Source organism: Poecilia reticulata, linkage group LG3 (assembly GCF_000633615.1).
Source record: "Poecilia reticulata strain Guanapo linkage group LG3, Guppy_female_1.0+MT, whole genome shotgun sequence".
Taxonomy (NCBI): Eukaryota; Metazoa; Chordata; class Actinopteri; order Cyprinodontiformes; family Poeciliidae; genus Poecilia; species Poecilia reticulata.
This window is the reverse complement of record NC_024333.1, coordinates 8,374,944-8,390,545: the sequence shown is the minus strand read 5'-3', so window position 1 is coordinate 8,390,545 and position 15,602 is coordinate 8,374,944. Positions and strand designations below refer to the sequence as shown.

The following is a 15,602-nucleotide window of genomic DNA, read 5'->3' as shown; positions in this document are numbered from 1 at the left end:
GCCGGGAAGAAACAGATTGCAGTGTTTTGGTAATGAGCGCCTTGCGACTGCTCACCCCACAGGCGCATTGTAAACACTGAGCAACTGGGGTGGGGGAAGAACCCATGCAGGTACTGAGCAAACGAAGGAGAGACGCTTCAGAACCGGTGAGGTTTTTGATTTACTCAGCTGATGTAGAAATGTTCTGTTTGCAAAGCAGACTCTTGACTGCGAAGAGGTGTGAGGGCCTCGAGCTATCCCACTTTTATCAACGTTCATTTTCGAAGATAAAACCTTGTTAAACTAGGAAGGAAAAAAATCATTTGGAAGAGAAACGCAGAGAATAATCAGTACAGCTTGGAGCCAATTTATGAAGCTGAAGCCACTTATGGTGGCGTAAAGGAAAAAATTTAAATTTGGTCAGGTTTTTTAAAAAGCCCCCCCACCCCCCCCAAAAAAAAAAGAGAAGTGGCAAAAAGCTCTTATAACCAACTTACATGTGTTTTTACAGCTCTTCCCTTTTGTTCTAACAGAAAATCGGACCCAATTAAAAACATCACTTTTAAGACCAAAAGCATGAAGCTTCTGTTTGAAATAATTAATTGGTTCCCTTGTGAAACAAAAGACCAACAGAGAGAACGAAAAGTAAAAGCTTGTTGAGTGAGATGTGTGTTTGTAAGTCCTTTTAGCGATTGCTTTGATGCTATGACTGTGATATGTGAGCGTCACCTGCTCCTACTGACAAAGTGAGAGCAAAAATCAGAGCACAATCCTGATAACTTGGCAGTAAGCAAATAAAACATTGAGAATTACATTCAAAGACGCGTCAGGTGTGTTTTAGCACAACGTCAGAGTGATATCAGCTGAGCAAAGCAATTAGAGGAGTAATTACTGCTGCCTATCAACAGAATAAAAGAGAGAGTGCTTTCTAAAACAAATTAAATTCATCATTTGCAGAATAAGACCATTTGACTGGTGAAAGAAACAAACATGCACAAAAATATGTATATAATTTCATGTAATTGTCTCAGGAGTGGACAGGTTGTGCACGCCGTGGCTCGTATTTTGTTGAACATAAAGGCACGTAGATCAGAAGCAGAAAGGCAAAGTGCAACGTTTTTTGATGATAGACAATTTACAGCAATGGCACAAAGAGAATAGGAAGCTTAAATACTGAAGCAAAGGAGAATGACATCAGATCCAGAGCGAGAAGACGACTAATAAACACAGATAACACACAGAGGGGAAAACACGAGAACTGAGAAACTGAGCACAGAAATGAACTCAAATGGAAAGACAATAATGAACACAGAGAAATGAATTCAATATGGCAAGATCCAAATGGCAATAATAAACCCCAAAATGATCAAAAAACACACGCGAAAGAAAACCAAAATGTATACTCCGGTGAATCTTGGTGATGACAGGACAATGCTCAGAGAGATTTCACTTACATCTGCTTACATACCACAGTTAGCACCTTGAGTGTTAAAACTTAAAACGGTACACCAATAAAATGTCTGGAATTATATTTAGGAAAATCTCCTCACTTGGCAAGTCTATTCCAACATCCTCTGGACAAAGTAGAAATGTCTGACCCAGGTTCAAACTGCCACGTTTGATTAAAACCAGAACATGGAGAGCCAAGGATTAGGCCTGATTTTGCAGCTAGAAGATGTGGGCACCTTGTGGCCACTGAGTCAACCAAGAAATCCTCCCATCACCAAAGCGGTCCTGAATCAAATATGACTTTCTTCTGGAAAGCAGAATGGATGTTTGGACGTATTTGTCTGAACAAAGCAGCAAATCAAACACGGGAATGACTGAAACACAATACAACAAGTATGTTGTGTTGGCTCATCAAAAAAAAAAAAATGGCTAAAAGGAAAAAAAAAAAGTCAAAAGGATTTCTGCATTTTCTACAGAAAAGGCTGTAAGCGTTACACCTGCTGATTTATTTAAGCTCAGGAAGAATGAAGAATATTTCCAAAAATGTTTTAGTAGTTCATGGTAACACTATTTTATGAATCTTTAAACAACTATTATGCAATTGTTCGAAGTATTGTACTTTGATCTTATCATTTTAAAATGTCTATAACAACATAAAGGAGTCTTTTTTTTAATCAGATATAAGAGACTCGCTTCTAAAATCCCACCGTTTCCCTATAAGGTCACACAGAGAAATATATTTGTCTCTATGGTTGCCAAAAGTGTTCCTACATCCAATAAAATCACAATTTATGCACTTTATAAGCACATTAAAGAAAGCTTCCATCTGGCTTAATGAGATTAGCATGAGATCACAAAGGGCAACATTAGAACATAAAACGAACGATAAAGGAGCAGTTTGCTCAATTAACGCAGATAAAAATGGAAGTACATTTCCAGATTATGCAGTTTAAGGTCCTCTGATCCAAAAGCAGAAGAAAACCCGAGCATCTTCTCCGAAGGGCCTTCCTGGGCTTGGGTTATGTTTTAAAGAGCCCGTAAGGTGGCAGAAGGATTCCATTTTCCATGCAGTTTGTTTTAAAAATGCACATCAGAGGGAGGAAAGAAAGCTTTGTAGAAAGCTGTGAGCAGAGGAGGAAGCGGATGAAGAGCGGGGAGCGTGCACGGCAACATCTGACTGCTTCGGCTGGTGCAGAATGGAGAGGCCTCATTAAAATTTAATTGCGGCACGATGTTGAGTGCAATGCCATCATCAAGATGCATGTGACCTTCTTCTTTTCTCTCTCTCTCCTGTGCATCTCATTCACCCCCTTTACCATGTGATAGAATGTGGTGGTGGTGGGGGGAAACTACAGAGGTGTTTGAATTCTCCCCATCTTTTCTTTTAACAACAAATATAAAGCACTCCCAAGTTCAGACAGATGTAAACGCATGTATATCTACATAGGCGGCAGTGACATAAATTTCCGTCAAAGAGTCTCAATCACCCTCTCCGGTGAAGGTCTATGTCACAAGGACGAGTCTCACCAGCAGCCTCTTTAGCATGCACGCTGGACGCGAGCGGCGTGTTTATCATCCTCCTGTTCTCGATGGGTGTTGCATTACAAGGTACTGTCTCCAAACTGCCGGCATCAATTAACATCAATAATGGATGCCTACCGACAGCGCCGGACCCGAGCGCGCGCTTTGCTCTTGCTTTCGTTGTTCTCACAGGCGTCGTGGAGCGGTTTAATTTTGCAGCAGGTACAAGACGCAGATCTGACCCGAGACGTTCCCAAAACACGACGAGAGCTCCCGCACTCCGCTCCAGGCCTCTTAAAATGAGGAGAACTATCAAATGAAAACACATCAGTGACATCAATAGGGTTGTTTTGCAGACCTGACCAGATGGAGGACTTGCAGACATCAGTCTGGTTGGTATCAAAACAAGATTTTTTTTTTTTTTTAACTTCAGTCGCCTAACAGCTAATCCTGATTATCCTCTTCAGATCTAGAGGTCTAAAGGATCATCAAGGAGAACAGAACCCACACAGAGAAGGAGGAATATTAGATGCAGAGTTTAGCTGGTATATATGTTTAAGAATGGGGGGAGGTGGAGAGTATGTTAGGAACTTTAAGAAGATACATTTAACAAAGCGGAAGTGAAGGAAACCCAAAAAAAACATGCTGACTAGGCACCTTTGCAGAGTGCAAAGCTTTCAATTCAAAAACTTTAACTGGGAAATATAATTCCCAGTGATATTTCTGAGGGGCCTGACTTTAATGTAACCTTTACAAATGGTTCACAGATCAGTAGTTCTATGGAGTTCCTTAAAGTTGTCAAACAATTTTGGACTTTTGATTTTTTTTTTTTCCACTTATTTTCAGTCCTGAAGATCCATCCATCTACTTGTTGCTTGTAGCAAAATAATTTTAAAAATAATTCTATAGTGATTTTCCAAAAAAAAAGTGATTCCTCTCTTGAGTTTAAGAGCTATTCCACGTCAAATGTGTCATAATGCTCTGGAAATACAACAAATAAGATTTGACTTGCTGTATGTAAGTGGAAACCACCAAACCATTGAAAGACAGCAGCAAAAATGCTGCCTCACTCTGTAAATTAAATGAAGTCTTAGCAGGCCAGCAGCTGCTTACGCTGCCCACATCATCAAACGCACCTGCCTGAACTTTGTGCCCAAAGGCAAAGTCTCGATTTTTTTTTAGCTGCAGAAGAAGAAAACTTTACGACTTTAACGTGCTCTGCTCACAATTTTTGTCAAATCTGCAGGCAGCTGGTGGGGGAAGATTTTATTACGACTAGGCTGCATTGTGGTATTGAATGCAACATCTGCTGTGTGGGTGCTCTTAAACTGGAAGATATGAAGAAGGTGGAAAGAAAAAGCAGAGAAATATATTTAATGCTCAGACGCGTTGAGAAGAAAGCTTGTTGAACTACTCTTAGAAGGCAAACAGGATAAAATTAATAATATATCTGCCTAATGGAGTTTGTTGTTAACATCTCCTGCTGGTACGATTAAGGAATTAACTTGAGAATATTGTTTTTCTAACTTCACCTTTTGGTAAATGTCGCCCTCTTGTGGCGAGTTGGTTGTATTACAAGCATGATACGCAGGGAGCTGCATCTCGTGAGTTTATTTTCACTTTTCATCATGTCACTACTGAGTAAAAATATGTTTATTGTTGCCTACAATTCCAATGTTATCTTGTAAACTTTTCTGCCGGTTTTACAGTTAGATTTAATAGAAAGTATACACGCTGGTGCGCAGGTGTTTCTATTTATTTGACTGCTTCTGGCGACGAAACCAGTAGCACAGATGCGACTAATTATATTAAGGCTTTCTGGGCTGAATTAAAGAGCCCCATGAGGAAGCTTAAATAATCTGGTAAAGGTTGAACATCTTGGTAACTTTTTCCAATTTAAAATCATTTTGTGATGAACTGAAATTTTTTTTTAAATTGAAGTTGGAGTTTTACAGAACATTTCCAAATGTCATGTAGTTGCCTGAATACGTCTCAATTTACAAGACCAAGCAACACTTTGAAGTGTTGTTTCTTCTAACCTACCAGATAAATATCCATTCAAATTCTCTGTGTGAGGAGTTATCCATCTTTCTTCATTGTATATATACACTTGATATAAGTGAAATGACAAAGAGATACTTGTTGCTTGTGAAGACGTACAGAGAAACAGTCTGAATAGGTGAACACAAAATGATAGCTGTGAATATTCATGTAACTATTAGCAGTTCTACACTTTACCTAGACGCCTGGTGTTTACAGGCGAGGATGAATTTTGTGTGAACAGACATGCTGAAAAATGCATAACTCTAAATTAGTTTGATTTTACTACTGAATAGCTGTTTAATCCAGTTGTTTTTTATTTATTTTGTTTGCATTCTTCCTATGTAATTAAATGGAGCTCATCTAAAAACTACAGAAAACCTTCAATTTACTGTAAAATTTGACCTTTCTGCGATTAGTAAAACAATATTCCAAACAATCCGTACCAGACACGTTCATCAATGACATCTTAATTTAATATTATCTTGAAGTTATTCGATTGCAAAAGGGTCAAGACTGCACATTAATTGATTTACTTTGCTTCTAGCTAAAGATTATGTCGAATATATTTGAAATAGCGCTAACTAATGACCAAACAAAAACTTGACCAATACAACAATAGTATAGCTTTTCGAAAGACAAACATTTAGGAAGACTAATGGCAGCATTTGCCTTCTTCTTTGGACTTCCTTCGGCTCTCTTCAGCAGCACCACACATTGACGGTTGCCATGGTACACTGCACTGATGTAGTAACGCGAGCAAAAGAAGCAAGCATTTACTTTTCTGTGTATGAATATACTTTCCATTAGACTGAAATGTATTTACTGAATACCATTTTGGTGTATATTAGCAGTAAGCCGTAACAAAACATGTGGATAAATGTCTTATTTTACACTGTGTAATTAGACATATGCCTGAGACTTCTTGATGATGTTCTGTGTTGTAGCGCTGCAACTGTAATGTATATTTTTAGTTTCTCCTTCTGACAGCAATCCATGAAGGGACTGCGTGTTGAAGCAGCTTTAAGCATTGTTGCCTGGAAGGAAGAATGTCCAAGAATCTTCTCCTTGGAGATTTTTTTTTTTGTAGGCTATTTAGTTTGCATGTTTGGTTTCTCCAAATTGTCCTCAGGTGTGACTGTGTTGCCCTGGCCACCTGTCCAGGATGTACCCCACCTGTCACCCAGTGTCTGCTGGACATCAGACCCTGCGAAACCTACAAGGACAAGCCATTTTATTCTCGTGAAAATGATGAATTACATCTTATCTGTTATACCCAACACTACACAGCTAATGGTTAAGTGTTACAATATGTGTTTTACTTTACTTTTACGCTGTTGAATGCTCGTTAAGCATTTTTCAAAGAATGGATGTGTGCTGCTCTGGTACTTCATGAGCAACAGAGAAGAGGAGCAGGGAGTTAGTGTGGAGAAACTGACACGTTGGTCACAATATTATAATTTACAATGAAAAGCTACAGTGTCAGATTGATCACACACAGACATGGAGGGCGACAGTGACAGCTATGGTCTGCCTCTTCATTCCAGGGCTCATCTTTTTTCAAACATCCAGGCCAAAACCTTGAATGGGAAGTTATGCTGTGCCCAAAATAATTGCAGTTCAGTTGCAAATGAAGTCTAAGTCTTAATGATGGTTTCTCCCAGTCCATAAATACATTGCAGCATGTCAAAAATAGTACAACAATCAGTAAATCAGCACTTTTAAAGTTCGTCTTAAAACTCATCCATTTTACTTGGCTTTTAATACCAGTGGGATCTGGTTTTAAATTGTAAGTTTTTATTTTTTTTAATTATGTTGTGTTTTAATGTACAGCACTTTGTATCAGCTGTGGTTGTTTTAAAGTGCTTTATAAATAAAGTTGGTTTGGTTATAATGTATATACTGCAAAAAAACAAAAAAAACTTTGAAGGATCAGAACCCATCACTAAAGACAGGATTAATGTGCATTCTGGGTGTCAGATAAAAGGTAAATGGGAATAGTTCAGAATAAAGAGCTGTTTAGAGAAAATTTGAGGATATTGAGGTTTTAATGCTCCTGAATAGTTTGCTTGAAGAGCTAATTTGGTGTTGAAGGAAGAAAAGGGTGTCCAGTAGGTGATGCCCTGTGATCTGACAGCAGAGGGAAGCGGGTCTCACAGACGGGGTTCCCTGCTGCCCCCTCGTGGAGAAATGCTGCACAGCACCAACGTGGCTTTATTTTTACATTTTAACCTGAAGTGAAGAGAAAATTAATACCAACTCAATAAACTGATTAAAAAAAAATATATATATATATATATAAAACTCTTCTTCTACTTCAACACTGATTCTCATGGAAGCTCAATATCTAGATAAAAGTGCTTCTTAAAGTTTTATCTAATTATTCAAAACAACTTTTTTTTCTTTGCTGCCTTTTACAACCATCAACTCTGATGAAAATTTGGAAATCTATTAATACTATAATGTGGGAATATAGAATTGACTAAAAATACTTACCCTAAAGTTTGTTTTAAACCCCTACAAGGAATAACCATCTGCTATGTTTCCTAAATAATACATCTATTTTTCTGATGCAAACTTTTTGTCGCCCCTTCCAACAATTTAAAATCTTACTGAAGTCAATTTATTTTAGTAAGTCAATTCACTAAGTGAAACATGATATAAATTAATTACACACCGTTGTTTTTAAGCCTTTATTATAATTATGATTGTCCGGTTACAGTTAATGAAAACGCATTTAAAACTGGATTACATCAATCCAATAAATAAGAACATTTTAATGCACAAATGTGGGCTTAAAATTATGTCTAATACTCGTGTGTTGTTTTTAAAATAACATTTTTGCATTTTGTGCATCGTTTCAGAATTATTTTTGCCATTAACTTGCTAAACATTTGAATACAAGTTTTTTTTTTATTATTATTTAAATATCCAGTTTTAATGACATTGTTTTGTTTTCCATTGAGGGTGCTTCGTTTATCGGAGCAAATATCTCCAAATTATAAACAACATTCGTGAACTTCATACATAATCATCAAATTTAACACAGGCTTCGATACATATGCAGGTTTATTAGAACAAAAAAAAAAACAGTATATACATTTCCAGCCTCGTTAATTCTATGTAAACTTTGGTTAGCAAACAACCTAACTTCACAACAAAACCCCACCCAGTTGTATAAGCGCGGCCTCATTGGGCTGTGCGTCTGTAAATCCCTTCCCTCTTTAATCGGCTCTTCCCATTGGACGGCGGTGACGACAATCCTGAAACGTGCTGCCGCCCACCGAGCGGATCAAGTTTGAATGAACAGCAGCAGTCTGCTCCTGAGGTGGTAGTTGCATTTGCAGTAATTATTAAAAGTGTGTATCGCATCATCCGAGCGCCGATCAAGGATGGACATGAAGAAAAGAATTCACCTGGAGCTGCGGAACCGCACTCCGTCGGACGTAAGTTGGCCTCGCATCTCCCCCTGCGATGTTTTCACGCTGCCTAATGGAGAATATTTCGTGTGATGTCTTGGCGTGGGGAGGGGGATACAAAGTTTCCTCCAAGTTAAAAGATGATGGAGACCTGGGGTCACATTGTTGCTTTTGGCTTCGTGTTTACACTCGACAGGTCCTCTGCTTCCAACTTTCTGCGCCGCTCCAACATTTTCAGAATGCAGCACAGTTTTTATAAACACGGCCAGCAACGAGGAGCCATATTTGTAACTTTTCGTCTGCGAACCCCGTTTCCTCTCCAATACCCAGCGTTGTTCTCATTTGCTGACTGTTTTATGGGGTATCTGCGGGTCTCACCGGTAAACTAAATATTTTAAGTCGTGCACTTGGCGGGTTGCGGATGCGCATACTGGAACTCATGAAATTATCAAACGATGCATAAAGATCATAACCTGTAGGAACTGTGCCTGAAACGGGCCAGGTGAAATGGGTTATTTCGGCATGGAGTGCATTGAAACATTAAGCAGCTTGTAATGGTGGAGGCTGCGCGGCGTGCAGCCTCCACCAAAGCCTCCACAGTGCGTACAGATGGCCGAAATAACGCGCTTTCGGTACGAACCGTCAACAACCGCCAGTCTGGGCGAACACAAGTAGGGACGAACCATAAAGTCGCCCGGGGTCGGTGTAAACCACCGTGGGGGGACTTTTTTTTCTTCTTTTTAGGGATAACCAGTCGACTAACTCGGAAAAAGCGCTCCAGCCGCGTTGTTGTTGTTGCTCCAGTTTTTCAGAACTAGGACAAGCCGCCATTTTACTCAGAAACAAAGGCATTTCGAAACACACCGAAAACTCGTCCTTTTGACACGAACGACGAACGGTTTATCATACCTTCATCTTATTAGCGGTCTACACTCGTCGTTAGTCCCGACCGACAACGCTTTAGGTGAAGCAACAATGAAACGTTTGCCTGGCGGATATCTAATCGGCTTTAGCGGCCCCTCCTACTCACAAATGACCCTGTACACGACTCGTAGACCTGCTTAGCTCCCACTGCTTTCTTTTCTCAAAATGTACATCTACGCCGCTCGGAAACCAAACACACACGTCTCCTGCTGTTCTACTGCTCAATCAACAACTTCACAAATAAGCACAGGCGTACTTTTGATCGGCTTGTCTTAAAAATAGATCTAAATGTATTATTATTTACGTAATGAAAGAAGACCCAAGACATCGCGATATTTAGAGCGGCGAGATATGTTCTGACCGCTGACTGTTGTTGATGGGCAGAGACACGTTCAAGGTCCAAATGAAATGTCAGATAACAGCACACCTGTGACCGCAATTCTCCGCTTAACATCGTACGGTCAACTAAAGTAAAATCTAAAGTGTAAAAAAAAAAAAAAAAACTGGCTCTACTTCCATTCTGTCCTCCCCCAAATATGGCCACACCCCATGTTTATCTTTCCTTTCAAGGACCGCGACGGTATTTTATCATCTTTATGACAGAGCTCTGCCTGAGCTCTCTATTTGGAGGAAGGTTGAATTGTGTCAGAAGAGTCTATCATTGAGTTTTAGTGTACTGTGCAGTGTACTATGTAACGAAAAAAAGAAATGCGTACACAAGAAAATAATTGCTGAACTTTGAACATTTCGGTTCAAAATAAAACGTTTTTTAAACACTGCCTTAATTATAAGCCCCTAATAATAAGACCAAAAATCAGATGATTTTGCCCCAACAAACATAAGGTCCACAATTATTTAAATATGCTTTTTAATATGTTCTGCCTAGATATGAAAGGGGCTGGGTGGGGGCTATGCAGGCCCAGGGTGGGTGGCTGATATTTAAAAGTGACCTGTTCTATAAAACAAAAAATGACAAGCACATTTGCACTTTGTTTTTTGTTTAATTCAATCTTAGTCCATTTGTAGCATTACTTGAAATATTCTGCCCACCGCATATGATCTTTTCACATATTCACTTTGTTTCATGATAAACACTAACCAGATGTATTGTTCTGCAGGTCAAAGAGCTTGTGCTGGACAACTGTCGCTCAAACGAAGGCAAGATCGAGGGTCTAACGGATGAGTTTGAGGAGCTGGAATTTCTAAGCACAATCAATGTCGGTCTGACAACAGTTGCTCACCTGCCGAAGCTAAAGAAACTCAAAAAGGTAAGGTCTTTCTAGCCTTGAACGAGCGTAAAACTCCAGACTGTATCGGTTTTATTGGGTTTTAACTGTTTCACCAGCTTGAACTCAGCGACAACCGGATCTCAGGAGGACTAGAAGTTCTGGCGGACAAATGTCCGAACCTCACGCATCTGAATCTCAGCGGGAACAAGATAAAAGATCTTAGCACAATAGAGCCATTGGTGAGTAAATACCAACGCATATTTATTCTCCCCACTATTCTGGACATAGGCTGTTGTATTTAGATACAATCCATAAAATCAGACATTACTATTTCTTTCCTTGGGATCTCATCTTTTTTTGTGAAGTGCACAAGCCATAACAGTTAATTTGTGTAACACATTTCAGCAACACAGAAAGTTGAAAGTTCAAACCTGCTCTGTCCTGAGCAGCACAGTAATTCTAGTACATGTAAATATTTGCATTTTAAGTCGGTGTTTCCCAACCCTGGTCCTCAAGGCACACTGTTCTACGTGTTTTAGAGGTTTCCCTGCTTTAATGTTAAATTTGCCTGTTAATCAGTCATCGATTGCAAACAGCTGTACTGAAGCAAGGAAATACCTAAAACATGCAGGGCAGTGTGCCTTGAGGACCAGGGTTGGGAAACACTGTTTTAAGAAATGAATTCTGTCAAAAAAAAAAAAAAAAAATTTCTTCTATCATTTGGTAAATAAAAATATTTTAGTAATAATTGCCATAAAATAGGATTTATTCTGAATCCACAACTTCAACTTTTTTCACTTGGCTCATTGGCAGTAGGTAGCGACAGGTGTGGGACGGGCAGAGATGCATTATTCTTAATTTAAAACCTTTAAATCCCCCCAAAAAATTGCTGGAAGGTTTTTAGCTTTCCAGCTCTGTGCGTCCTGTAAATAGCTTCGCTTTAAACACGTCCGTGGAGAAAACATGTCCATTTAACCGTTTCGCTCTCTCCTGGCAGAAAGAATTGGGGTCCCTGAAAAGCCTCGATCTGTTCAACTGTGAAGTAACAAATCTGAACGAGTACAGAGACAACGTGTTCAAGCTCTTACCGCAGCTCACGTACCTAGACGGCTACGACAAAGAAGACAAGGAAGCCCCCGACTCTGATGCCGAGGTCTACGCCGAGGGCTTAGACGACGAAGACGAAGATGAAGATGAAGATGGTAGGTGTAAGGCAGCTCAAGCCGATAGCTGCTTCTTCTTCTTCTTTCTTTTTTAGCACCATTTAAGTTACCAATTTTGACTTTTAAACATTTGCTCTTACCAACATGTAGATGAGGAAGAGTACGATGAAGATGCCCCACCTGGAGACGAGGAAGACGAAGAGGGAGAGGATGATGAAGAGGAAAACGAAGAAGAGGAGGAAGAGGACCTGAGTGGGGAGGTGGGTGACTTTTATTCGATTACTTGTATTTTTTTTTTTCAAATCACAGCATAGCTGGAGGGAGCCGCTCTCATTTATTTCACCCTTTTCTTTGAATGAAGGAGGAGGAAGAGGAAGACTTGAATGACAGAGAGGTTGATGATGAAGATGAAGAAGGTAAGTACAAGTGGAGATCGTCGATACACCTAAACTTATCCCCACTTTTACTCTTGATTATCCTGTTTATGTGTTTCACTGCAATTAGCGAAACATTTCTTCACTGGTTTGGTTGTGCAAACTAAAAAAGGACAGAGTTGTGAAGATGTTTCTACTTTAACACGCAGTAGTTTATGCCTTTTCCCCCCAGTTTTTTCCAACTAATTGATTTGAAAAAACTGACTGACTAAAGTTAAATCACCGGGTCACGACCAGAACATCAGTAGAAGTGGCGATTTGGGGCTAAACTGAATCTTGGCATCCTTGTTTTTGCTAGTGTAACTGGACCAAAGATAGAACCACTAAAAAAATACAAATTTAAAAGATAATCCCATCAAAGACCTACTTCCATGTAGGGGTGTAGTGATACAATAATTTTGATATTCTGGTCACGATACGATATGTATCACGATATTTGTTGAGCRATACAATTYGATAYGATTCAGTGCATTTTTACGATTTTCTGAAAGATTTTAGAAGGACAGAGTGATTTTAGTGACATTTTGTGTTCCATAGACTTGAATTTAGTTAACTGAAAACTGATTAAAAGCACCAACTACACAATACCTGACTCTGATTGGACAGTCTAACAGTCTGCAGCTGGACAAAATGTATCAAAGATGCAGTGAGAGAATTAGTTTCTGTCATTTAATTCATGTGGATTTGACATAAAACTCAAAAACGGTAATGCAGGAGCAGAGTGGGGAGATTATCAGCCTATGTAGACTCTCAATATGCAAATGATTGATTGCACTTATGTTTTTTCTTTTGGACACTGTGGCTGCATTTTGGAGTAAAAATGCAGCCACAAATGCAGTCTTTCGGACTATGGGGAAAAATCAACCCATGTTCATTCTTCAGATAATCCTTTATATACAGAACAGAAACCACTAAGCTAAAAACTAATTACGTAGTGAATGCTACCAGTCGAAATTTGCATTAATTTCGCGATCTCACCACTTTTGCAGCTGCTCCGTTCGCGCCGCTACTCCTTTCCGCTTCTCGGTTCCGCTTCTCTTTCACGGCTACTTGCGCAACTTTACTTCGTTTCACAGCAACAAAATATCGTTATTTATTGAAGATTTTACATTTCCAAAAACACAGGAATCTAATGTTTCGTTTCGTTTTGTACGTTTGGAAGCTCATTCCCTCACATAATCAGAAAAGCCGGGGAATGGCGGCGCTTTTGATATTTCTCTGACATTCGGAAAAATATGGTTTACTAATTTTAGCATAACTTCGGTTATACTTGGCCTATTGACACAATTTAAAAACTGGTGTGTAGTTTATAATGTGCACTTTAAGCTCAAGTTGAAAGTGAGACTGAGGGAGGCGGAGCCTTGCTGCTACGCCGTAACAAACTAGACGTTAAAAAGAGCTATAAGGCTATGGACCCCTATGGATTAATACTCGCGGATGAAAAATCGATACTTTCCGAGGGTGGAAAATATCGATGTATATCGGCGAATTGATTTATTTATACAGCCCTACTTCCATGTCACTAAAGTTTTATCTTGTCCAGTAAAGAGTGCAAAATGACATGAGGGGGAGCTGCCGTTGACTTGTTGGGCTAAACCTGCTTTATTTTTACTGAACTGTATTCAGAAAATAATAAAAAATGCACCAAATTTGAAGGGAAATTCACCCGATTTTCAGTAGGAAGCTTAATTTCGCTCTTATTTTCCAGAAGAAGAGCGAGGTCAAAAGAGAAAACGGAACCTGGATGAAGAAGGGGAGGAAGACGAAGACGACTGAGAGTCCCGCGTAAGCCCAGTTGTGAACTGTTTTAAAACTTGTTTCTCCTGGTCACTTCCCTACAAACCCAAATACCTCCCTGCCCCCTCCTCCTCCCAGTTTCATATTGCAGTAGGAGTGTTTCTTTTGTTTAATTTTTTTTTGATTATTGGCCAGTCAGGTCGACGGGACGGTTTCCCGCACCTCTAATAATCCCATGTTCCAGTCTCTACGGTCCACTTTTACCTGCTTTGTGGACACCTGTTTTGTAAAAGTAAACAATAGCAGAGATCATTAAAAAAAAAACTTTTTTTGAAAAGAAAATCGCTTTGTTTTCTCACTGTTTATGTAAGACAAGTTTCAGGTAACTTATGCATTTTAAGAGGCTTCCCCTTCAAAAACAAAAATAATAAAAAATAAAAAAATAGAGTGCATGTCTTATACATTTTAAAGTCAACTACTGGATTTCATGTATGGCTGTCATTTCCTTGTCTTAAATGTATTGTTTTGCATCATACTTTTATTTTTATTTTTTCTCTTATGATGTAAGTTATGTATTTGTAGTGTCACCGGTAAGCCAATACTCTCTGCTGTCCTGGTGTGAACCTTTTTGTCTGAACGTGCACAGTGTGACCCTGGCAGGGCTTTTTTTAAAAGGAAAAAAACAAAACAAAAAAAAAATGCAACAAATTATGGCACCAACATGTCTGCCTTTGTCAAAGCCGCTCCTCCTCCTGAAACCCTCAGCTTTGATAGTTCGGAAATTACGTGTTCTTGTAAATAATGACCAAATCTATTTTTTTGTATTCTCTTTGATGACGGCAGACATTGAACAGACAACTGAGGTGAAACTATGAATTGTAATAAAATATTAAATATGTATGCTGCTTTATCTAAAATGCGCAGTGTGAAATTTCTTGGATTTGAACTTTATATGCATAATCTTTCCATGAGAAGACAATGTTTGCCATCAGAACTTATTGTTTTTGTTTTTTTGTTCGTTTTTTCCCCATGTTTTTGTTTTTATCCTCTTTTTATTTTTCGGGGGCACATGAAGGTGACCATATTTTGAGCTGGTGGTGTTAGTGTAGAGAAGTAATTGGTGTTAATTGGAAGTTACAACTGCAGTGCATACGCATTTAAATGTTATTTCAACGTGTAAAAAAAAAAATTGGAACAGTCGATGAATTGGGCTTTGCTCTCATAAATTGCAACAGTGGAATTGGCCTACCTCGGAAAAGTTTCACTCTGATAAATCCAGTGTCATCATCCAAATTTTGTTTCTCATTTTCTCTCCCATTCACTTCAATAAATCCTTTTTATATAAACTATTTGAAACGTTGTGCTTCTTTTTTTTTGTGAAAGCAGAGTGTGGGTGTGGTTCTTGTAGTGTAGTCATGAAAATATTAATTTTATTGCTTTTAGAATCAAATTCTAAGAAATATGGTTAAAAAAATATATAAATTGTTTCTGGTATTTTTCTTCTCAAAATGACAAACGCAGCAGCATCCACACTATCAATATGCATTAAATAGGAGCGAGAGTAGCTACGTCCTACTAATAAAAGGATATGGTAACATATTGTAAAAGAGGAGCTTCATAGTGCTGTGACGCCCAGCAACAACTTCAGAAAAGCTATTTTTGCTGCCCATCAGCTGGAAAGTGTATTAGAGTAATTTCAAAAGGCTG

General features: G+C 38.9%; 1 protein-coding gene across 3 annotated transcripts; it reads left to right on the top strand.

Moving 5' to 3' along the window:
* The first annotated feature begins 7,677 nt into the window (after window positions 1–7,677).
* anp32a (acidic (leucine-rich) nuclear phosphoprotein 32 family, member A) lies at window positions 7,678–15,244 on the top strand. 3 transcript variants are annotated; one of them, XM_008404659.2, is made up of 7 exons: window positions 7,678–8,435; window positions 10,451–10,600; window positions 10,678–10,800; window positions 11,559–11,763; window positions 11,875–11,984; window positions 12,086–12,140; window positions 13,867–15,244. In XM_008404659.2, the coding sequence occupies exons 1-7, from the start codon at window positions 8,382–8,384 to the stop codon at window positions 13,932–13,934; spliced, it is 765 nt and encodes a 254-aa protein (XP_008402881.1). In that variant the 5' UTR covers window positions 7,678–8,381; the 3' UTR covers window positions 13,935–15,244. The 3 variants fall into 3 exon arrangements, 1 of the variants encoding a protein (XP_008402881.1); XR_001776468.1 differs by having other exon boundaries at window positions 11,559–11,756; window positions 11,874–12,140; XR_001776467.1 differs by having other exon boundaries at window positions 11,875–12,140; window positions 13,870–15,244.
* The last annotated feature ends 358 nt before the right edge of the window (window positions 15,245–15,602 follow it).

Bases quoted from the DNA above. Each gene is read 5' to 3' on its own strand.
- anp32a (XM_008404659.2), top strand. From the start codon at position 8,382: ATGGACATGAAGAAAAGAATTCACCTGGAGCTGCGGAACCGCACTCCG. The intron at 8,436-10,450 runs GTAAGTTGGCCT...ATTGTTCTGCAG, and splicing joins GGAACCGCACTCCGTCGGAC to GTCAAAGAGCTTGTGCTGGA. The intron at 11,764-11,874 runs GTAGGTGTAAGG...ACCAACATGTAG, and splicing joins CGAAGATGAAGATGAAGATG to ATGAGGAAGAGTACGATGAA.